The sequence below is a fragment of the Amyelois transitella genome, chromosome 18, assembly GCF_032362555.1.
Source record: "Amyelois transitella isolate CPQ chromosome 18, ilAmyTran1.1, whole genome shotgun sequence".
NCBI lineage: Eukaryota > Metazoa > Arthropoda > Insecta > Lepidoptera > Pyralidae > Amyelois > Amyelois transitella.
Genome location: NC_083521.1, coordinates 2740073 through 2764351, shown reverse-complemented (window position 1 = coordinate 2764351; position 24279 = coordinate 2740073). Strand labels below are relative to the sequence as shown.

The window sequence follows — 24279 nt, the reverse complement described above, 5'->3', positions numbered from 1 at the left end:
GTTGGCCATATTTCGAAATCTGTTCATTTATGTGATTGTCATAGTTAAACGCATGTACAAAATTTCGGTATTCACCGTTAAGGAGATCTGTTAAATGGAGCCAACTCCAACTGTTTCGCTTTTTATTATGACATGAAACGAGACAGAAATAGCTTTTCACGCTATAAAAAAGTTAACGCGTGCTGCCCACTCGACTTTAATATTGACTGTCAAAGACAAACGCATGTTCAAAATTGCATGTTTATGCCGTCATTTGTGAGAGAAAAATAAACAAAACAGGGTAATTACATATCATTATGGCATGGCAAAGCTGCTCTACCCCGCCGGTTTGCTTCCTCTTGCTTTTCGGTAGCGTAACTTTGTCTTGTTGTTTCATTTGGTTTGCTGTACATATATTTATGTGATGTTTCGCGTTTTATAAATAACACAACGAAACGTTGAAAAATACCTTTTTCACAACGTTATCGAAACCGTCTATTTAAAACGATCTATTTGACAACCAACGCCCACAAGAAATAGGTTTATCGTTATCGCACGATAAATTGGTTTCACAGTTATAACGATGTAGTAAATTAAACTCGTTGTGAGAACATGGCGTTATTTGTTGATGTCATTGCGTTTATAATGTAGTGTGGTTTCCGGTACTAAAGAATAGGACCACTCCATCTCTTTCCCATGGATATCGTAAAAGGTGACTAAGGGATGGGCTAATATACTTCGGATTCTTCTTTTAGGCGTGGCCAATCAGTCTTTTAAAGACTGTTAGCTCTGTCTACGTAATAAAGACGATATCATAATGTAATGTATGTAAATAAAATGAACTTTACTCCATAGTTTGCCCAGGCTTAATGCTCATCTCTTTTAAAGCTACGCTCGACGAGCGGCAGCGAGCGACCGCTATCGTTGTTTTTACTCGCAATGTCAACTGCGTGACAACGGTAATGCTGCGAGGGGAGGCAACGCTGAATTTGAGGTTGTGGAAATATATCGTTGTCATAGTTGGCCACAACGTTTGTGTTGACCGAGTGGTGTCCGGCACCAATAAAAAAAGAATAGGACCACTCCGTCGTAAAAGGTGACTAAGGGAAAGGCCTATAAGCTTGGGGATTCTTCTTTTAGGCGATGGGCTAGCAATCTGTCACGCTTTGAATCTCAATTCCAACATTAAGCCAAACAGCTGATCGTGGCCTATCAGTCTTTTTAGGTCTATTGGCAATGTCTACCCCGCAAAGGATATAGATGTGACTATATGTATGTATCTACGTTTTCGTTGTCGAGTAGACATAACGTTGTTCAAACGATCAATGACACAACGCCCACTCCTACTTTGCTATCGTTTTGTAGATTTATTTATTACTAGCCTATCCACGACTTCGTCCACGTAAATTTCGCGTTGAATCTACAATAATGTGAAATAAATCAATATACTAATCATATGAAATATCAACTTCAATATGTGACCTTACCGAGTAAATAATTTTTGACCAGTAAAGAAGCCTAACAAACCAAAAATCTTATTACGTGAGAATTACGCATGTTATGTGCGGCAAAACCAGGATATTATCAAACTGATTTTCACTTATCTTTATATGTTATATGTTATAGGTATAATGCTGTCGTACAATGATAAATGACTGAATTTCAAATTTCGTAACTTATTTGTAGGCAAACTCATACCCTGAGTTCATTAAAATAAAAATTATGAGTTAAAACAAAGCAATTGGTGAAAGTTTTAAGTATTTAGTACTTTCGGAGATAAGCGTGATCATACATACAGACAGACAAAATTAAAATTTTTTTTTTGGCTTTCTATTATTCATTCTAAGTGTCCCTCTATCAATTTCAGTCAAAAATACTAAATGTACAGACAAAATATTTTTACTGTTTTATATATGTATAGATTAATCATCTGTGCTCTGTAGTCTGTAGTATCTGTGGCTGTTCTGTCTGTAGTTTACGAACGAACGACGAGGCGCGCATGTCTTGTTCTTTCGTTCCATTTTCGTGTATTCACAATTTTGCAATAAATAATGGCCTCAAATGTAGATTCAAAGCACACCGAATTAAACGGTGAGTTACAATCGTGTCCGTGCAAAAAGTACAAAATGGGAAATAATAAAGTGACTGTTGTTTTGGGTGCTCAATGGGGTGATGAGGGTAAAGGAAAAGTTGTGGATTTACTTGCTTTGGATTCAGACATCGTTTGCCGCTGCCAGGTAGTAATCATAATAATAATCATGTATTTATTACTAAAATTTAGAGTTAACTATTGCGTACCTATCATACTTGATCTTCATTTTTATTAACAAAATTGTAATATGGGATCATGGGATTTTTATAAAAAGAATTGGAGGTTATGTGAACAAGGTGATACAATTCACTGATTGTTGCGCTGTTTTACAAATTAATACAAGAATAGGCAATTTTTAATCAGAATTTAATTCATAATATTTTTGGCCGCCTGCCAGTTACACGAAAACAAGACGCTTACAATGTTTGAATGTTTTTGTATGAAATGAAGACTCCAGTACTCGTGCCAAATATTCTGGCGGGATTTGTTTGATTCTTGTCCGTTGCGTAAACCGTAATGAATTAAGAAAACCTATAGTTATGTAATGGTACTGAAAAAATTTAATAAACTAAAAAACATTTTGTAGGAAAATTGTACAAATCATTTTTATCTATGGTGCAGTCACATGACGAAGACTATGGTTTACACGTAAATAAACTTTGTTTTCATTACTGTTTGCTAATTGTGGATTCCTGCCAAGGTCTGGGCCATTCGTTGTCACTATACATTGTTGGTGCTTCACATATATTTCAGCTAGGGCTCTATCTAATTTTGTCTTTCCAAAATAGTTAGGATTGTATTACATGAATTTTATAGATCATAATTCCGTAACATCCTAAAAATATTTAATTTAAAAAAACATTATCACTATTTTTTCAGTATTTTCACATGCCATAATTATTGAATGTGCTTGACTATTCAAATTGGAAATACTCCTTGCATGAGACTACAGGGTTCCTTGTTTGCTAAATCCCTTGATTTATATGAGGTTGACAAATACATTACTTTCCTCTAATGTGTATTGCCACTTGCACTCGTCTTTGCCTACTCTATCCTAGGTCTTCAGAGAGTGCATTAAGCTAATGGCTTATATATTATGCTTATCTAATGTGCAAACTTATTTGATTTCACCCATTGACAAATACTCATTTTATGAAATTCTTATATAATCATACACAACAGTTATCCCTTATGAGAGAGAAAAATTAGACTTTTGGGATGAAATGTTTACTCTGCTAAAGAAATAGTAAACTGAAGATATATTTACCTACAGACTTTAAATAGGTATGAAGAGAATTCTGCAAATGGAAAAATTTTACCCCAGGAATAAGGCATAATATGGTAAAAATTGATTCAATATAATCATTTTTTACCCTTAAAATATTTGTTTGATCATTCTTATGCATCCTATTGTAAATTATAATGTTGAAGAAGATTTTATGAACTCACTGGTCAGTCTGACTCAGATATCAGAAGTGTGACACAATGTCTAGTCAGTTTGTACTGAATCGAACTGCTTTGAAAGATAACGTAATATAAACTATTGGCAATCATATAGTTTGCTTCCTATCTGTTTGTAAATTGTGATAAATGTGGGGTTAAGGAACTATCAATTTTAATTAAACAGCTTTTATGCTCGTAATATAAATAATAGCTTAAACTTGTCACTTCTTCCTTACCAAAGAAAATTATATGTTCCTCTCTCTACTTTGTTATAAAAAGTGGTAGTTACCAACAAAGCTCTTTTTTTGTATGTTTCAACTATTGTTACATTAAAACATAAAAGTTCAATGACTTCTAACTAATGTCTATTCACGCACTATAGTTTTGGTTCGTCTAAAAGTTTCGGCCGATTTTTAGTTGAAACTGATATTTTTTCTTCGCAAGCAAAAGCAAAAACTTGCTAGACATTGAGCGCGGACTAACGCCGGAATTTGAATGTATGATGGCTTCTATTCACAGGAAAGTACTTTTTTAATATCCCGCCTGAGATGTGTGCCACGGCCCTGAAATGATAAAATCAAAGATCATTTGTTGGTCATTCAATGTTTTTAACAGATTATGAAAACCTTGGCGTGATTCATTTGTTTGTCACTTTTCATGCGTGATTCAATACTGTCAATTCTTACGAAAATCTCGTTGTTATGCAGAAACAGGGTTGACAGTATGAACCTACGAAGTGCGAAAATTATGGGATTATGCACTAGTTCCTACTTAGAGGAAGAGAAACATACATACATAAAATCACGCCTCTTTCCCGGAGGGGTAGGCAGAGACTACCTCTTTCCACTTGCCACGATCTCTGCATACTTCTTTCGCTTCGTCCACATTCATAACTCTCTTCATACAAGCTCGGCGGTTTCGGGTACTTTTGACCTGACCCTTTACCAGGACGTCCTTAATTTGATCAAGATACGTTCGTCTAGGTCTTCCCACTCCGACCTTTCCCTCCACACTCTCCTTGTATATCTGCTTAGTCAACCTGCTTTCATTCATCCTCTCCACATGACCGAACCATCTTAACATACCCTTTTCTATTCCTGTAACTACATCTTCTTTCACATCACAACATTCCCTTATCACGCTGTTCCTTATCCTGTCACTCAATTTCACACCCATCATACTCCTTAACGCTCTCATTTCCACTGCATTTATTCTGCTTTCATGCTTCTTTTGCCATACCCAACTTTCACTCCCATACATTAATGTCGGGACCAACACGCCCCTGTGCACAGCCAGTCGAGCCTTTTTGGATAGTTTCTGACTGCTCATAAAGGCATGCAAAGCTCCATTCACCATGTTCCCCGCGTTCACTCTCCTTTCAATATCACTATCATACTTGCCATCTGATGTAAACTTTGATCCTAGATATACAAACTCTTTCACTTGCTCCACTTTTTCTCCTCCAATCAAAATATTACATGCTGTCATTTCTTTCTCCATTTCAAAAACCAGTGTTTTAGTTTTACTTACGTTCACTTTCATTCCTTTCTCTTTTAAAGCTTCATGCATACAGTTTACCATCTCCTGTAACTCCTCCGCTGATGACGCCAGTATAACCTGATCGTCGGCATAGAGCAGACATTTGACGAGTAACTCATTCATCCTTAATCCACTTTTAGACTCTTTCAAATCTGTCAAACAGCTATCCATAAATAGGTTGAACAGCCACGGTGACGCAACACATCCTTGCCTAACGCCTTTCTCAATCTTAAACCACTCAGTGTGCGCTCCGTTTATCCTGACACAAGCACTCGAATCCTCATATAAGGATTTCAGTGCTCGTATTAAGAGACTGCTCACCCCATGCATAGAAAGTGCTGACCACAATTCATTCCTCTCAACTCTGTCATAGGCCTTTTCCAGATCTACGAATGTGCAATAGACTTTTTGACTCTTGGCCAAAAACTTTTCGGCTATGCACCGCAAGGAAAAGACCTGATCAGTACATCCCATTCCCTTTCGAAATCCCGCTTGAGCATCCCATATTTTGTCATCAGTTTCATTCCTGACTCTATTAATCAATACCTTAGCATACAATTTGCTGACGACGCTAAGCAGGCTTATACCACGATAATTTTTGCAGTCCAGCTGTGACCCTTTTCCTTTGTAAAGTGGCACGATAACAGCCTTACACCAATCTTTTGGTACTCGGCCGCTTCTCCAACACAAATTGAAAAGGCAGTACAACTGACTAGCTACTACGCCTTTTCCTGCTTTAAGCATCTCGACCGACACTATCACACTCAGCAGCCTTTCCCGCTTTCATACTCTTAAGTGCTTCCACAATTTCGAACATTTCAATTTCGCCTTCCATCTCATTCTCTTTTTCTTCGCTATAGCAGAAATCTTTCTTATTTCCTTCCTTTTTTTCAAATAAACTTTCAAAATAGTCCTTCCATATCTTTAGTACACATTCTTCTCCTTTCACAACGCTACCATCCTGGCATCTGATCCTAGTCAGCTCTCTGGTTATAGTATTTCCTCGGGCTGACCTTACGGATTTCCAGAATACTTTCAGATTTGACTGAAAGTCTTCTGATAGCCTTTTATCAAAATCCTCTTTATACTCTTCTTTCTTTCTAATCACAGCTTTCTTAACCAAATCTTTCATTTTCTTATATTCCTTACGTGCTTCATTCACATCTTCATCTATAACCTCTTGCATTCTTAAGTTAGCTTTTGCTGCTAACAAATCCAGCCATGCTTTCTTCTTTAATCGCACAAGTTCTTGCACATCTTTACTCATCCACGCATTTTTGTGATTTTTTCCTTTCCTTCTTCTACTTACACCACACACTTCAACAGCTACTTTCACAATTCTTTCTTTAAATTCCTTCTATCCATCTTCAATATCGCTCATTTCCTCTAAATCTTCAAATTCATCCTTCAGTCTATTAATATACTTCTTACCTACATCCATATCTTGCAAATTTTCTACTTTTACTCTTTCCAAAGCGCTGGTTTGCTCCCTTACCCTTACCCTGTGCCGCCAGCGATTGAAGATACCCCTTATCCGGGATATCACCAGTAAATGGTCCGAGTCAATGCCAGCACCGCGATATGCACGGGTATCCAGCACTTTGTTCTTCAATCTTTCATCTACAATCACAAAGTCTATCATACTTTTTAAAATACCTTCCACTCTTGTGTAGGTGTGGATCTCTTTATGTTGAAACATTGAGTTCGACACAAAAAGATCCCACTCTAGACAAATTTCTAATACACTTCTTCCATTATCATTCACCTTTTCGTCACCAAACGCACCAAGCACCTTTTCATATCCATCACGCTTTACACCCACCCATCCATTAAAATCACCTAACATAATAATCTTCTCATTTGGCTTGGTAACTTTCAATACTTCTCTTACACTATTCCAGAACTCCTCGTTTTCGCTTTTTGCTGATGTTGTACCCCTCGAACCCACATCCCAAGGTGCATAAACACCTAGAACGAAGATCCGAGTGATTCCAACTTTCAGCCTAATCCATAGAAGACGAGGGCTGACACACTCATACTCATTCACGCACTCAGCCATTCGTGCAGAAAGAATTAGACCGACCCCTTGACAGCCTCGGCTGGTACTGGAAATTCCAGACCAATACGCCGTGTAAGGGCCGTGCTGCGTCGCGTCGCATCCTTTCCGCTTCGTTTCATTCACGCACAACACATCCAAACGTCTTTCATCCATCATCTGGCATACTTCCTCAATCTTATCCTTCATTCCTCCTCTTACATTCATCGTCGCAAAGCGGCTTTCAGCAGACCGCATACCGCTCCCGCCGGGAACGAGACGTGATGGGGTGCGGACACCATCGCCGCCATTTATATGCTTTTTAAGGTTCATAATGCGATTCCCACGAGACTCCACGAGAGGAAGAGAAACCTCGATGCAACAGTTAAGTCGGCCTTCACCCGCTCATTTGTCTGTCTGTCTGGTCAGCCTTTTTGCCGAAAACCTACTCGTACATATATACATATATATGGTCACGTCTATATCCCTTGCGGGGCAGACAGAGCCAACAGTCTTGAAAAAACTGAATGGCCACGTCTAGCTCTTTGGCTTAATAAATAGAATTGAGATTTAAATAGTGACAGGTTGCTAGCCCATCGCCTAAAAAAAACCCCAAGTTTGTTAGCCTATCCCTTAGTCGCCTTTTACGACATCCATGGGAAAGAGATGGAGTGGTCCTATTCTTTTTTGTATTGGTGCCGGAAACACACTCAATTTATTAAAAATGTATTAGTTTCTCCTTTATCGGAATTTTTCACTAGTTAAACTTATGAAATATACCTACTATTGAACTTGGTGTCTTAATAGAACAAGGTTTCATTTAGTTTCTAAAGATTTCGTTGTTGTTGGTATTTCACTGAATTACTTTCTAATATTGATCTATTTATTATAATGAGGTTTTATGCAATTCGATCCAATGATAATTGTATTGCCAATATTTTTAATAGCTACCTATCAGGCTTTTGACATAGTTCGCCCCCAGCGCCATGGGTTCGATTCCCAGCGCTTGTTCCATAACCACGGTGTGCGCTAATAACCACGATCCTTGATTGAGTACGGCAGGTTTTAACAAGAAGCAACTTCAGTCTGACGTCTGCATCTATTGTAGGAAAACCTAATCGGTCGTCGGTTAACAATCAAAGCTTTGAAAAAACTTAACTAACTATTGCTTTAAGTGAAGGTTCTAATTTTATTTAGTCCTAACCTAAGGCGACTTAATAAAATTAGAACCTTCACTCAGGAAATAAAGATTGAGAGAACAAATGGAGATAAATATCTTTGATTATATGTGTCTGGTTTGTCAACAGGGTGGCAACAATGCTGGTCACACAGTGGTGGTGGAAGGCAAGGAGTTCGACTTCCATTTGTTGCCAAGTGGCATCATCAACTCCAAATGCACCTCTGTTATTGGTAAGTTAGTTGTACAAGTTGACTAACAAATTTTAGTTTCGGAGAAATCGGCATCTTTCCGCCGATAGTCACGGGAAGATCATGTCGAACCCACAAAAACCGCACGGTGCCAAAACCAACCATTTGTACTGAGAGTGTATGCCAATCTTGCTTTACAATGTTACGACCATGATCGTGAATTGGGTGAGTTAGATGTTGACACGAATCTGACCTCCGCAACGTTTTCACCCCTGCAAACGGAGAGAACTCATATTGCGGGTTTCCTCAATGTTTCCCTCGCCGTAACAGCATCGGTTAGCATTCAAACTAATGTACATATCTCAGAGAAAAGAGTAATTATCTCAATTTGATTGGGAGATCCCAATCAAATTGAGATCCGTTTAAGTATATTTGTATTGGAAGACTCCGTTATTCATAATGTATGTATGTATGTACTGTAAGCAATAGGAAGTCGACAATGTATGTAAATACAGTTGGATGCTGACCGATAGCGTTAGCGACCATTGAATGCCTGCCAAACGGTTGCATCATATGCCATCACCGCATTCTGATTCAACTCGGAGATAAACACTACCAATGCTTTTATGGTGAGGGAAAAACGTCGTGAGAGGACACCTACATATATGAAAGCAACTATGGAACCATAATTCAATATGGGTTAGGTCATAGGTCTCTTTGCAAAGTTTGCGGGAGTCGACTTCTGTAAACACTATCATGGACAAAAATGCACCCTGGACTCCTCTTCAGTGTTGATATTTGGATTTTAACTGGGATTGACGCTGACGGGATTATTTCGATATAATAACATGGAGTATAATGTTTCAATGGAGATCTCATAACCGATTCGAAGAGTACGAGACTGGTTTTCTGTTTTATTTTTTTATTGATACAAATGAAGCGATTTAAGCAGTAAATATTTACCTACTATGACAGAACCGTCATCGTCGTGGCCAAATATTGGCTCACTGACGCCATATAGTTAAGAGCAATTTTAATCTTGTTCCTATGTGGTTTACTCAGCTATTTGCTTTTAAAATATATCTACCTGCATTTGCACATGCCCCAATGCTTCTATCTTGATCTTGTTGTAAAGAAAAAACTTGGAGTATGCCAGTTTTCTGCGGAGATTTAAAAAGTAGTTTCTAAAAAAACCCTTAGGACTTGGGATTATTCTTTTAGGCGTTCGGGTAAGCAACCTGCCAAATATCTGAATCTTAATTCCATCATAATAATAGCCAACTTAACTTGGCCTGCCACTTAATAGATACAAAAAAGTAAAAGATGTCTGTCTCCAAAGAACTTTTGATACGTCTTTTACTTTTAATCCTTCAGACCTCAGACCAAGGGGAGGGATAAAAACGTAAAAAGTATTTTACAAAAATGTAATTTCTTCAAACATAACTTTGCGTTTACTTACAACTAGGTACAGTCAACTCAACAGCACATTAACCAACCCAGCAAATTCGCCTCTTGTTCTATGCAATCTATTTCCGCGTTATAGTTCCGTGCAGGGTAACTTATATGCGGTTGACTGTACATTATAAGTAACCTGTTTTACTCGTGACTGTCAACCTCATACGCACGGCGAGGGGAATATTATGTTACTATATTTAAAATTCGCCTATCTAGATAAAAATAATATCATTAAACTGGATCACAAAAATATTTATAATGAGCATTGCATGTCTTTTTCGTAATGAGGTCTTGGAGAAAAGTTAGGGTACCTCTGCACGGCAGGCACCAAGGATTGATGTTGATAAAAACAGTTTAAATCATTCGACGAGGCCAAGGTTGTCTCGGTGGCAGTACCAAGCTTGCACTTGCTTATTATACAGTTTTTCTAAGTCTTTTAATGTTTTGTTTAGCATTAAAACCGCCGAGTTGGCATGAATAAAGTTGGTTATGGATGTGGATGCGAAAGAGGTATGCAGGGATCGTGGCAAGTAGAAAGATATAGTCTTTGAAAAGAGGCGTGATTTTACTTATGTATGTATGTATGATGTACAGTCATGCAGAGATAAAACTGAGCTATGGGATTGCTTTATTTATATGTTCAGAGGGTCAATTTGAAATGTTGTCGACTATACCTTAAGTGGTTGTGATAACGTGTAGTAAAATTATTAGAAAAATAGGAAGATAAAACGATAAACGCCTGTCACACCTATCATGTCTCCTATCTCGGGTCTGCTGGAAGAGATTTCTTTTGAAATAAGCAGAACCTTTGTAATTTTGTTTCTTGTGATAATCAATCAGTTTGTTTCTGTGTACATGAATTAGTTAATAAATAAATGAATTAAAAGCGTGACAAGCGTTAAAAGAATAAGCTTATGACTTTGAGATTCCTGTAGGCTGATTGGCTAGCAACCTGTCACTATTTGAATCTCAATAAAGCCATACAGCGGAACTTGGCCTTTTCTGTTGGCTCTGTCTACTCCGCAACGCATTAGACGTGTACGTGACGTTCGAAAAGCCATGAAGCCCATGTTCAGCGGTATATTTAATGTTGAAATTGAGATACATAGATTGACTGGTTGCGAGTCCATCACCTAAAAAACACTGATTTTATAAACGTAATTTTTACAATGGTCTCATATTCTTTATTTTTTCAGGGAACGGCGTGGTGATACACCTGCCTGGTCTGTTCGACGAGCTTCGGAAGAATGAGGAGAAAGGCATGAAGAGCTGCCAGGAACGGCTCATCATCTCAGACCGGGCTCATCTGGTCCTCGACATACACCAGCAGGTATGATTCAAAAGATATTATCAGCTTGTTACCAAGGGTCACGAACGATGGTTAGACGGGAGTCAAATCTTGTAATTGACTATTTTTAGAATAACGCAATGGGAAGAAATTAAGAAAGAAGATTTGTTTTAAGTAATTTATGTGACGTCAACCAATGTTGTGAAATCACAAGATTTGACAATTATTAAGCGATATGTAGTATCCTATAATAATGAATAAAATATTTGAATTTGATTTTGACTACTTTCAAGAAGTTTAAAAAAGGAGGTCACTGTCTGATTTCGAAAAAACTAGTGTGATTTAAAAAGATGGCGAATTTTGTCTTTTAAAAATTACGTCTGAAAAATCTTTCATGAGCGAAGTACCTACCGTGTATAGTAGAACCGCCTAAATGAGTCCTCGCCCGCGGAGTACAGGGGCGCGGGGGTATGACGACGAAGGGGAATGAAAGAGGTGCGGGCGGCGGTCGAGCGTAGCGTGTAATACAAGGGGCGAAATGTTACTGGACATTTCTTGAGATATGTGACGTCATAGTGGTTAGCGGCAAACAGGTGAAGATTTTTATTAAAAAAATAATAATGGCTATACAAAATTTGAATGAAACAACTGTAAACTATACAACGTGTTCCTTTTGTTATCCCATAACTCCATGGTATCAACGAGACCACGTACATGAATTAAATAGCATAAGCATTTTTCGATTATTGTTATTTTCAAATTTTTATTTTTCATACAAAACAATTCGATAAAAATGTGATTTTATGATATATAGGTATGATATGTAGGTAAAAAAAAGGTAATAAAGTTATGTATGTAATATTTATTTATGCAAAATTTATCAAAATTATAAATCAATCACTTATGTCCATAATATCACTATCACTGGAACTTGATTCTTCACTTTCACAACAGCCATCATCAGAATCATCAGAATCGTCTTGCACATTAATAATAAAATCAACAACTTCATCTAGGACTCCATCATGTTTGCAATATTCGTCTTCGATTTTAATCACGTGTTTAACACAATTCTCCCATTTCTCTTTGGGATATTCAGCAAATAATCTCTCTAATATTTCTTTTTTCTGGTCCAAATTAGAGTCGATACTTTTTTGTGCTAATTGTCCTTTGATATCACCCCAGACCAACTCAATTGGGTTCAGGTCTGGGTGATATGGAGGCAAACGCAATACTTCGTGTCCGTTTCTTTTCAATACCTCGTCAATTTTGTAAATATCTTCTGTGAAATTACTTTTAATTAATTTATATAAGTCATCCTTTCTAAGTTTTTCATCAAAAGGCACGTTATGTCGTCGTAGCCATTCTTGCATAGTTGGCTTGGTAGAAGCCATAGTTGGCTTTTTCTCTTCTCGAACCGAATGATAAGCTGCGTTGTCCATTACTATGACAGAATTTTGCGGTATATTAGGCATGAGCTTTTCATTTATCCATTTACTGAAATTTGCGAAATTCATAGAATCGTGATAATCACCTGTTTTACATTTGGATTTGAATATCACAAGGGCTCCGTCTACAAATCCAATTTGACCTCCACAATGTACGATGATCAAACGGTCCCCTTTACCAATATGAGATAGAACGCCAAGTTCATCCTTTGATTGCCAACATTTTGAAACGTTATGAGACGCGTTTACATAAGTTTCGTCAAGGTATAAAATATGTCTTCCTTCTCTACGATATTTTTTAATAGTATTTAGGTATTTCCACCTCCACGATGTGATATTTGGCTGTTCGATAAGGAGTTTCCTTTTAGATCCGCATTTCTTAAATTTAAAACCTAGATCATGTAATAATAGCCTTAAATATTCCCTGCCGCAGTGTAATATATTCTCTTCTCTAAGTACAGCGTTCAAAGTTTTCAGAGTAGGTATTTTTTTGAAAATTGTGTAAAACTGAGTGACTTTTCTTCTTACCACTCCTTTTGTGAAATCGTCTATTTCCACTCTTTTTCTACGAACCTGTTTTGGTTTTCTCGGTGATTTAAATCTCTCGTTGTCATTTAATGCTTTCCCTTGTTGTACAATTCTAGATACAGTCTTTTCTGATAGTCCAGTAACTTCTGCTACAGTTTTATTTAAAGGTATATCTTGTTTATATTCATCAGAATTTGGGTCGAGTTTCTTTTTTCTAAAATATTCATATACGTTAAACGCCATTTGTTTGCACTGACTATTAATTCTATGTCCGAAAATATTTCGACTCATCTTGAGAATGTAATCTCATGTATAATTTTCACAAGGCGTCCGCAACTGTCAACACGTGTGATCGCTAACCGCGTAGCGAGCGAACTGAGTTTTTACAAGAATGCGCCCGCCGCCCGCACCTCTCTCGGTCCCCTTCGTCGTCATACCCCCGCGCCCCTGTACTCCGCGGGCGAGGACTCATTTAGGCGGTTCTACTATAAAAGATAGTATGCACTGCATCAAGTATGTGGAAAATCGAAACAATGTATGTATGACCTTGGATCTTTAAAATCCATAAAATCCACCTCAAACTGGTTAGACTATCATTCGTAAATTACATAACAATGACGGAGGTCGTGTGCACATAAACATATGTACATTTCCATTAATGAACACAAAGGAAACTAGTACTTAAATACATCCATTCATGCTTCTATGTACTTACTGTAAAATGTACACTTTTCACTGAATGTGACTTGCGTTAATGTTCATTGGAATTTGAACGTTCCGTTTAAACCGACAGAATTTAGAATTGTGAAATATTTGGTGGCGTTTAGTTTTTTTTTTTGTTTCCCTCTCACTTGTAAATTGGTGTTTCCTTTCACAACTGTTTGCTGTAAACTTTAGCATTAACTATAGACAGCACAGTGTAAGTAACTAAGTAATAACAAGTTATAGTAATCTAACAAAATGTACTATTTTATTAATTAAAAATTATCTGGTAACAACAGATATTTTGTCATGATTACCTACTCACATCTCTGACGAGGAGCCCAGAGTCTGGCAACAGCCACGAATAGGGTTGTTTATAGGAACATATTATCACGTCTTTATTCCTTTAAGGATATTCTCTGTTTGAAGAATTCCAAGTTTATGAGCGCCTTTTTTTTTTTTTTTATAATATATGCGGCAAGAGAAGCAACTGGCACACGCCATGGTTTTTTCTTTGCTTGGTCATGGTTTGGTCTGGTAACCAGCGTGAAATCGATGACGTATTTATATTTTAGATTAAGCGATGCAGCATGTCAATGATTTAGATACTTTGCGTCTTTCGAGTGTCATCGTCTTGTTAACGTCTACGCGGCGTGCACCTGTATGATGAACATACCGCTGCGTCGACAACGCGTCGACGTTACTTAGGCGCTTCCTTGCAAGAAGCCGAAGCTCACCCAGAGTGGGGCGTCCTACCCTAAGCTGTTGCGATGTAACTAAGACTTAATTATTTCTCTCCTTTAGCTTAAGCAGCTAAATCAAGTGCCCATTGCAGGTGGATGGTCTCCAAGAGGCGGAAAAGGGGAAGAATTCCCTGGGTACGACGAAAAAGGGCATCGGGCCGACCTACTCGTCCAAGGCCAGTAGAAACGGCATCAGAATCGGGGATCTGCTCGGGGATTTCCAGTTATTTGAAGAAAAGTATGTGTATTTTCCTACCTATATCTTATATAGCTATATCTAGTTAGCTATATTGTTGTGCAGAAGCGTGCTCTTTTTTCTTCCAGATATTCCAATTCCGTACTCGACGACCTCTAGATCAATTTCTCATCGAATGCTCTAAAATTATAATAAAAATATAAACTAAAATTCTTATCACTTTTTTCTTTTTATTCTTTACTTTCTTAGTAATGTGGTTTCCAACAGAGCAGAATAGGGCCTCTGCTCCCTTTTATGGCAATCAGTCGAACTTACTGAAATTTGATTTGACATAAGGCAGCCGGGCGACTCAGCTACTACCAAGTTTACTTATTTTCAAAGGCAAGAGTGAATAGGAACTATTTGAGCTTGCGTGCACCAGAAAATAATTTTATATTTTTACCTTCCAGGTTCAGAACTCTAGCGGAGAGCTACAAGAGAATGTTTCCGTCCCTCGAAGTGGACGTGGAAAGTGAACTGAAGAGGTACAAGAATTACGCCGACCAAGTACGCCCGTTAGTACGGGATACAGTGTCGTATTTACACAAGGAGATTGCGAGTGGGAAGCGAGTGTTAGTCGAGGGGGCCAATGCTGCTATGTTGGATATTGATTTTGGTAAGTGGCTTTTAAATAGTATTCGCTTAATAATATGTACATACATAAATATAATCACGTCTAAATCCCTTACGGGGTAGACAGAGCCAACGGTGTTGATGTTTTCTCTCACCGGAAAATGGCCGCGGTACGATTTCACCCTTTGACTTTAAGCTTTATATCTTGTAACCAATGATACAAGCAAGTAATGAAATATATAGGAAACTTTTAGCAAATACAGTGATGTATCATGAATGTTTTCATTGTATTGTTAGAATTATCAATCCTCGAATGCAGTGATTACGATAAAGCGAAGGCCGTTGATGGCGCAAATCGCTTAATCCACATTTAATTTTCTGTATTTATCGAGTTAACGAGATTAAACGAGGTTTTTATCATACGATATAGTATGATGTACATATAGCCTTGGATTATAAACGAATCAAGGCTGTCACGAGTGGAACCATGGCACGCGCGACGCCGTTTTTATCGCGCGAAAAACTCGCTATTTCGCTTTTTATTAAGGCGTGAAACTATTTGAATCTGAAATTCCATTATGAAGCCACACAGCTGAACGTGGCCTTTCAGTCTTTTCGAGACTAGTAATGATCACTACTCATCATCAATCGATGACGTAGCCTAAGATTAAGGGTAAATTTTACAGGATTATATGTACAGAAAGCGAGTGCTTGTTTCGCATAGGTACTACATTGTAAGGAGGTCTTTGTAACAGGCTTATCGTTCTTATCGTCTTTAGTTCTTTTTTTATATGGGGGTTTCCGTTAAATTGTTTATCAAACTTACTAAAAGTTAACGATTTTATTCGCTTTAAGTTTTATAATAGTTCATCAGAGCGGTCATTCACACTGTCCTAATTATTAAGATACCGTATCGCTATTCGCTGATGAGAAATAAAAACCAGAGACAAGTAACACAATAAAAACAATTTTAAACCATTATAATATAAGTTATAGATTTATTTTATAACTGTTTGCTATCACCGCTTCAAATTTAAATTTGAATCAGATCCTGTATGAAGACAGTTATATACATATATATGGATAAAGAGAGAGAAAGTATGCAGGGATCGTGGCATATGAAAATATGTAATCTCTGCCTACACTTCTTGGAAAGAGGCGTGATATTATATATAGATATCTTCAAGACACGATGCGTAACACCATAATGCGCGTGCGCACCAGAGTGGTCGACGTAGGTCACCGCTTCGCTTAACTTAAGTGGGCGTGGTCCGGCCATGTGTGTAGACGTGGAGATGGTCGATGGAGAAAATCCGTCCTGGAACCTGGCGACCAAGAGCTGGAAAGGGGAATACTGCATTACCCGAAACCTTTGATAGAGCTAGGTGGTAAGATATTGGAGAGGCATATGCTCAGCAGTAGGCGAATACATATATGCTGAAGAAGCAGAAGATTATACATGTTCACATAATATATTTTTTTTAATTTCCCAGGCACATACCCGTACGTGACTTCGTCGAACTGCAGCATTGGCGGCGTGTGCACCGGCCTGGGCCTGCCGCCCAGCGTGATCGGCGACGTCCTCGGCGTGGTCAAAGCTTACACCACGCGAGTGGGCGACGGGCCTTTCCCCACGGAGCTACATGATGTAAGTGGTTTATAGTTCACTAGTTGTGCCCGCGACTCTGTCCGCGTGAAATAGTTATTTAGGGCATCATTGAAGCTCAAGGATGAATAATTTTCCCCGTTTTTGTCACTTTTTCCATTATTTCTTCACTCCTTTTAGTTTCAGTGTGATGTTATATAGCCTAAAGCCTTCCTCAATAAATGGTCTATTCAACACAAAAATATTTTTTCAATTCGAGCCAGTAGTTTCTGAGATTAGCGCGTTCAAACAAACAAACAAACTCTTCAGCTTTATAATCTATACATATAATAAAATAGTAAAAATATTTTGTCTGTACATTTAGTATTTTTGACTGAAATGGATAGAGGGACACTTAAAATGAATAATAGAAAGCAAAAATATTTTTTTTTAATTTCTTGTCTGTCTGTATGTATGATCACGATTATCTCCGAAAGTACTGAACCGATTTACTTCAAACTTTTACCAATTGCTTTGTTTTAACTCAGAAGAACATTTAAAGTTTGTTTCATCAAAATCGGTTCACTAAAAAAAAAGTTATCAACATTTGAATGAACTCAAGGCATGAGTTTGCCTGCAAATAAGTTACGAAATTTAAAATTCAACGTCATTTATCATTATACGACAGCATTACACCTATAACATAAAAATATAAGTGTAAGGCGACTAAGGGATATGCTTACAAACTTGGAATTCGTTTTTAAGCGATGGGCGAGCAACCTATCACTATTTGAATCTCAATTCTATCATTAAGTCAAATAGCTGAACGTGGCCATTCAGTCTTTTTAAGCCTGTTGGCTCTGTCTACCCCGCAAGGGATATAGACGTGACCATATGTATGTAGTCTACTTTAATTTCGCCATCAACGCAACGGCCTCGATGGTCCAGTGGTTAGCCTGTGAGACTGTGAAGTTGGCGGTCTAAGTTCGAATCCCAACAATTACAAGATATTTTTTTTTTTAATTTTTTTTTGTATTGTTTGAGTATTTTATTTAAAAAAACTGAAAATCAAAATACTACATATAATAAAACGGTAAAAATATTTTGTCTGTACATTTAATATTTTGACTGAAACGGATAGAGAATTTTTTCCCCATAAATGATTTACTGACTTTGCTAAGCCTATGAAACGGCATGACTAATTTATGTTTATTACGTAAATTTCGTCAGTTGTGGCACTAACTTTTTGAAAAAAAGAGGTATTTTTCCTAACATACATTATAAGATCAAAAATGTACTGGGACGCTACTGTAGGTATGTTTATTTTCTTAAAGAGTTGTCTTAACGAGTCTCTTGGTCCTAAGCCGTAAATTGCGCGAACGGCCCTTTTTTGAATTATAAAAATAGTTTGTATATCAGCCGCGCTACCCCATAAAAGTAAACCATAAGATAACAAGCTCTGAAAATAGCTGAAATAAACAAGCCTAGCTGTAGCTACATCTGTCAATTGTCGGATCCTCCTAACAGCATAAGCGGCAGAGCTAAGTCTATTGGAAAGTTTAGAAATATGAGCACCCCACTGTAGCTGTGCATCAATTATAATTCCTAAAAACTTTGTATTTTCAACAAATTCTAATTTCTGGCCTTCCAGTATTATGTCAGTATTGGCCTGCCTTACGTTTGGAAGGGTAAATTTAATGCATTGGGTCTTATTAGCATTTAAAAGAAGATTGTTGGTTGAGAACCAGATAGATATGGCCGACAGTATATTATTAACCGAACTTACATTTTCGCTATGGCGATCTAATTTAAATATTAAAGAAGTGTCATCGGCAAACAGCACTGCCCCGCCGGTTTTTCCACCATAAAAGGCAGGTCATTGACATATACCAAGAAGAGGAATGGTCCTAAAATTGAGCCCTGAGGAACACCCATTGAGACGCTTGATCCGCTTGACTTTACTCCATTAATATCTACAGTTTGAAGCCTATCAGTCAAATAGGATGCCATTAGTTTAGTTGATTTGTGGTCAAACCCATATTGACGAAGTTTACGCAAAAGTGTCTGATGATCTACGCAATCAAATGCTTTAGAGAGATCGCAAAAGACTCCAACTGAATCCTGTGAGCTCTCCCACGCATCATAGATTTGAGTAACAAGTGCTACTCCCACATCAGTGGTGGACTTCCCGGCAGTGAACCCATATTGTTGGGAATGGAAAATGTTATTGATTTTAAAATATTGTTGCATTTGATTAAGCATCATCTTCTCAAACACCTTGCTCAAAACTGGCAATATAGAAATAGGTCTATAATTGCCAAGGACTGTTTTCTCCCCTTTTTTGAATAAAGGTACTAATTTACTACATTTCATTAAATTTGGAAAAATACCCTCATCAATACATTCATTAAATATAAAAGCTAGATAGATAGAGCGTCGGTGGTCGAATTGGTAAGGTGCCCGGTTAAAACGCGTGTTACGCTTCAGATGCAATAATGTCTATGATTTGACTTATGATACTAACAGACATACCCCAATGGTCTTCAGACTTTTTCAAATGAAGTTGTTTGAACGCCTTTAATATATTATCAGAGTTAACATATTTAAATTTAAAGACAGATTTGATGGGAGTTGTGTTATTATTAAGATTATCTGACTGTATGATTAAGATTCAACTCGAAATTAACGCGGACGAAGTCGCGGGCAACAGCTAGTATTAGTATAAATTTTTCAATTCGAGCCAGTAGTTTCTGAGATTAGCGCGTTCAAATAAACAAACAAACTCTTCAGCTTTATAATATTAGTATAGATAATATCATGGTATATTAAATTTGCTTAGCGCTCGACTGCACTAAGATGATTCTTACCTCCTAGTAGTTGAATACTGATCTAAGATGGGCAATCTTTAAGTGTGTTGATATTCTTCTGTTATTTATAAATAATACAGGTATTAAACGCCCTTACGCACGTAACGTCCCTTAATTTAATCTCGGTCGTTTTCAAATTATTGTTCGTGGACACCGAGCGACTTTAAACCCGGCGGACACTACTCTGTTCAAGCGTACCGACATCTTTCCAACGATAATTAAATATTTCCACTGTAATATTCTGTCATTTTAACAGCTTCATCAGGTCATCCCGGGTGATGGTGTAAAGGCATAAAGGGCAGGAAAACAGGTGCTCCATGGTTTGGTATAAATAAAAAAAAAATTATCAACTCCCAATAAGCCAAGGTGATGTGGTGCCGAACCATAAAGAGGATGTTTTTCCGATGATAAAGCTTATATTTTATTATTCCAGGAAACCGGTCGCATGTTACAAGAGCGTGGTCACGAGGTGGGCGTGACCACGAAGCGTGTGCGGCGCTGCGGCTGGCTGGACCTCGTCGTGGTCAGATACACGGCCATGGTCAATGGATACACGTCGTTAGTATTGATTTCTTACTCTTCCTGATCTTTCTTACTTCTTCTCAGTTACATTCTTCTGGCGTTACTCTCAGTTACATCCTCACCTCTCGAGAGGAGCTCGGAGTGAACCTTTTTGACCATGATTCTGGATTGGGCGAGTCTGGTTTTTACACGAAGCGACTACAATCTGACGTCCGCAACTTTTGCAGGGTAACTTAACCCGTATTGGATCATGGATACACATGGATTCAGTTTCCTGGATATGCCATCATCAGTTAGCAATTAAACTATTGTACATAACTCAAGCGATTCATTGGTACATGGCCGAGGTGGTATTTGAACCAGTTTGAACGCGTGTCAAGCTTTTTTAAATCGGGCAACTTATCCATTTGACCACCGACGATCTGCCTATGTGGCTGACTGATAAAGATTACATAGGAATCTGATCGCCTTTTGTCTTTTTATGGTCAAGCCTAAAACGTATATTGTATCAGTAGATGTTGAAGACTTTAAGATTTAAATAGTGACAGGTTGAAGAATCACAAATTTATTACATATCTCTAGGCTTCATATATTTTCTAAAGTCTAATACTAAACTACCATTTTTTAATGCATTTTTTTTTTGTTAAAAATCCTTGATTGTTTTATAAAACGATATTTACAGCGCTTTTTTTTGTACATTTTCATGACAGCCTGTGCCTAACAAAACTGGATATTCTGGACACGCTCAAGGAAATCAAGATCGGTGTGGCTTACAAACTTAACGGGAATAAAATCGACTATTTCCCGTCTTCCATGACCGAGCTGAGTAACGTTGAGGTATGTATTTTAAATCGACTGCGCAAGAATTCGCAGCAATAATATTCAGAATAAGCAGCCTAAGGAGGTGCGTGACTGGAAATAAAGTATCTTTAGACTTTATTTCCAGTCAAGCACTTCCAGTTCAAAAATAAAAGATGACTGCGAACGCTTAAATAATCCGTTACCCTTGCTTAGGTCGTCTAGATTTACACTCAGTAATTACACTTATCATTTGGTACAATGCATTCAAAAGAGCTAAGTAAACAGTAGAGCTATCCGAAAAACTCAGGACTTGTGTGTAGGTATGTATTTAGCTAAAGGCACAATTTTGGTATATTGCTATCCTGTTCTCACTGGTATGTCTATCTCTGTCACTCGTCTTCGCAAATTACTAGCAGGGTACCGCAAATATACTGTGCCTAAAAAAACTCCCGTTTATTGTATTCCCTTCAAGTTAGGTCCATGCAAAGTCACTTGCTAAGAAGAATAATTTTCAGGTGGAATACGTGACAGTTCCTGGCTGGGCGTGCAGTATAGAGGACGTGAGGACGATGGACAAATTGCCGGTAGCCGCCAGACAGTACGTCAAGGCGATAGAAGACTTCCTACAGATACCCGGTAAGTCTTGAGAAAATATTCGGATGAAAAGTATTTTTACTCTGGAGAGGAGCCAGGGTTGCCTTTGACCAGGATTGGGTGAGTCAGGTTTTTATATGAATCCACATCTTACTTCTGTGGTAACCTAACCCATATTCGATCAGTAGATCATAACCAGCTACCTGAATGTGCAGGTTTTTATCACTTTGTTTTCGTTTCCCTCAACGTAAGACCATTGGTTAGCACTCAAACTAATGTACATAACTCAGAAAAAAACCATGGATACATGGTCGAGGTGGGGTTTGAATTTGCACCTTATAGATTCCACCACCGATACCTTTTGTATTTTTAATTTTGACCCTAAAAAATATTATTTTATACTTTGTTACAGTAAAATACATCGGCGTGGGTCAGGGGCGAGAGTCCATCATCAACGCGGATTAACATTGGCAGTTATTTACCTTTTTATGCTAACGGCATTAAATTGACCTCTCATATTATGCCACACAATATTGGGAACATATCCCCTTCGTTTCGTTTATACCACGGGAATAATACTTTTACCGGGAAGAATATTACAATTTGTCTTTCTTTGCGTATAAGTAAGAATGCATAATGTATCTTTTGTTGAAGTTGGTCGAATATTGTGTGTGGGATAATATGAGATGGTACATTTTGAAGGCATGTACTGAATTGCATGGACACTTAAAAAACACAACGCTTTTGAAATAAATTAGGCAGTTTTTCAAAAAGATTTTGAAACCTATAAATAAATAGCTTTTCTATGATATGTAAAGGCAATTTTGTGCGAGGATGAAGATATAGCTTTTATATGAATACTTTTGCGTAGTCGCACACTCATGACATTAATTGTTTTATCACTCTCATTCTAACTATAGCCCGTTTAAGCGATCAGTACATGCTTACAAAAATTGGTGTCTAATTACTAATAGTAGAATTTGTTAGACCAATAGTTTGGGAGGTAATGACCGACTGTATTTGGAAGGATAATAATGTGAATGTCAATAATTAAAAGAATTGACACATTTAGTGCACCTCAAAATGTTATAAAACTGTAAAACCATTATTTGATTTTACAGAACAAACAGTTTAACACAACATTAATTTTTATTCATAAATTTATATTGAGTTGTTTTATGTACTTAATGCAAAACAGCACGTTGAGCACTTTTGAATTTGAAAGGGTTTGGTAATAAAATTAAAACCCATTCTAATTTAGTTATTCCAACATTTCAGAGTGTGCGAACAGAATATGTGCTGAATTTAACTAAGCACGTGTATTTAGGTTTACATTATTTCGTAGAATTTTAACGCCAATCACCGATAAAACGATTTTTACATTGGAATGGAATTTAAATAAATAAACTGGGAGATTTAAAGGCAAGAGTGAATAGACAATATGAGTTGTTTTGTATATACAACTAAAGCTTTGTTATTGATTGCTTTCCAATAGACCTATTTTAAATTTTAGAACTTCTTGGTCCACTATCAAAAGTTGAGTAAAAGCAATACTATCAAGGACAAAGTCACTATCGATAGTCAAATTATCGATACTTCGGCTACGCTAGGCTCCGATCTTCAGAAGTATGTCGTAACTTATGGTTCCTTTTTGTAATGATATAAGTAATTACACCGATAGAGGTCAAACGCACGCAAAAATCACATATTGAAAATATTAATTTTCTACCTCCATAGTGTTTTTCAACGAAGTCATGGAATTGGTAAAGGGGAATTATGAATGGTCTAATTTGGGTTTTACATTAATTTATTCAACATTTGGTGCTTGTTTTCACTTGGTGTGATCCTCCAATGACGTCAGCAATAAAATGTTACTTAATTACACTGTTAATAGCATAATTAATATGAAATAATCGAAGTATTATGTGGGTACTGTTTTAGCCTGATGTAATATTATAACCAATTTTATAGCTAAAATTTTAAGATAATGAATTATGCATTTTTGGTCGCAAGTTTTCTTTTTGCTATTATTGTTTTTTAATTGGTGCTGCCAGTGTCAATTTTGATCATTTTTAACCGGAAAAAAAAATATTAATATTTCTTATTTCAATAGCACAAATAATTATAGTTTAAAACGATTTTTTAACCACCTAATAAAAGTTTGAATCGTTTTTAGAACTAACCTTAATTTTCTAAAAGCTGTTATGTGACAAAAAGGGTTTGTAATCATAATTTTTTTTTAATTTCGAATAGGTTTAGGCGAATGTCTCATTCCAAAGATCTTTTGAAAATCTTTAGTACTTACATTTTAGTGATCATATTCGCTTAACTTTCCTGTGAGGTGTGTTTTATGTGATATCTATGTTATATTAATGTAAATATTTCATTACAGTTATTATATGCCAATAAAATGGTTTATTCTTTTATTTGGGTGTTTTATTTTCACATTAAATCCGAGGACGCTGAAAACCCGACAAAGTGG

At 37.1% G+C, this 24279-nt stretch overlaps 1 protein-coding gene across 1 annotated transcript; it reads left to right on the top strand.

The window, feature by feature from the left end:
• The first annotated feature begins 1928 nt into the window (after positions 1-1928).
• LOC106136239 (adenylosuccinate synthetase) lies at positions 1929-24223 on the top strand. Its single transcript, XM_060949341.1, has 10 exons — positions 1929-2216; positions 8396-8498; positions 11108-11241; positions 14713-14858; positions 15266-15471; positions 16922-17076; positions 20314-20438; positions 21113-21239; positions 21719-21839; positions 22210-24223. Exons 1-10 carry the CDS (start codon positions 2031-2033, stop codon positions 22260-22262), a joined length of 1356 nt encoding a protein of 451 aa, XP_060805324.1. The 5' UTR covers positions 1929-2030; the 3' UTR covers positions 22263-24223.
• The last annotated feature ends 56 nt before the right edge of the window (positions 24224-24279 follow it).

Bases quoted from the DNA above. Each gene is read 5' to 3' on its own strand.
- LOC106136239 (XM_060949341.1), top strand. From the start codon at position 2,031: ATGGCCTCAAATGTAGATTCAAAGCACACCGAATTAAACGGTGAGTTA. The intron at 2,217-8,395 runs GTAGTAATCATA...GTTTGTCAACAG, and splicing joins ACATCGTTTGCCGCTGCCAG to GGTGGCAACAATGCTGGTCA. The intron at 21,840-22,209 runs GTAAGTCTTGAG...ACTTTGTTACAG, and splicing joins AGACTTCCTACAGATACCCG to TAAAATACATCGGCGTGGGT.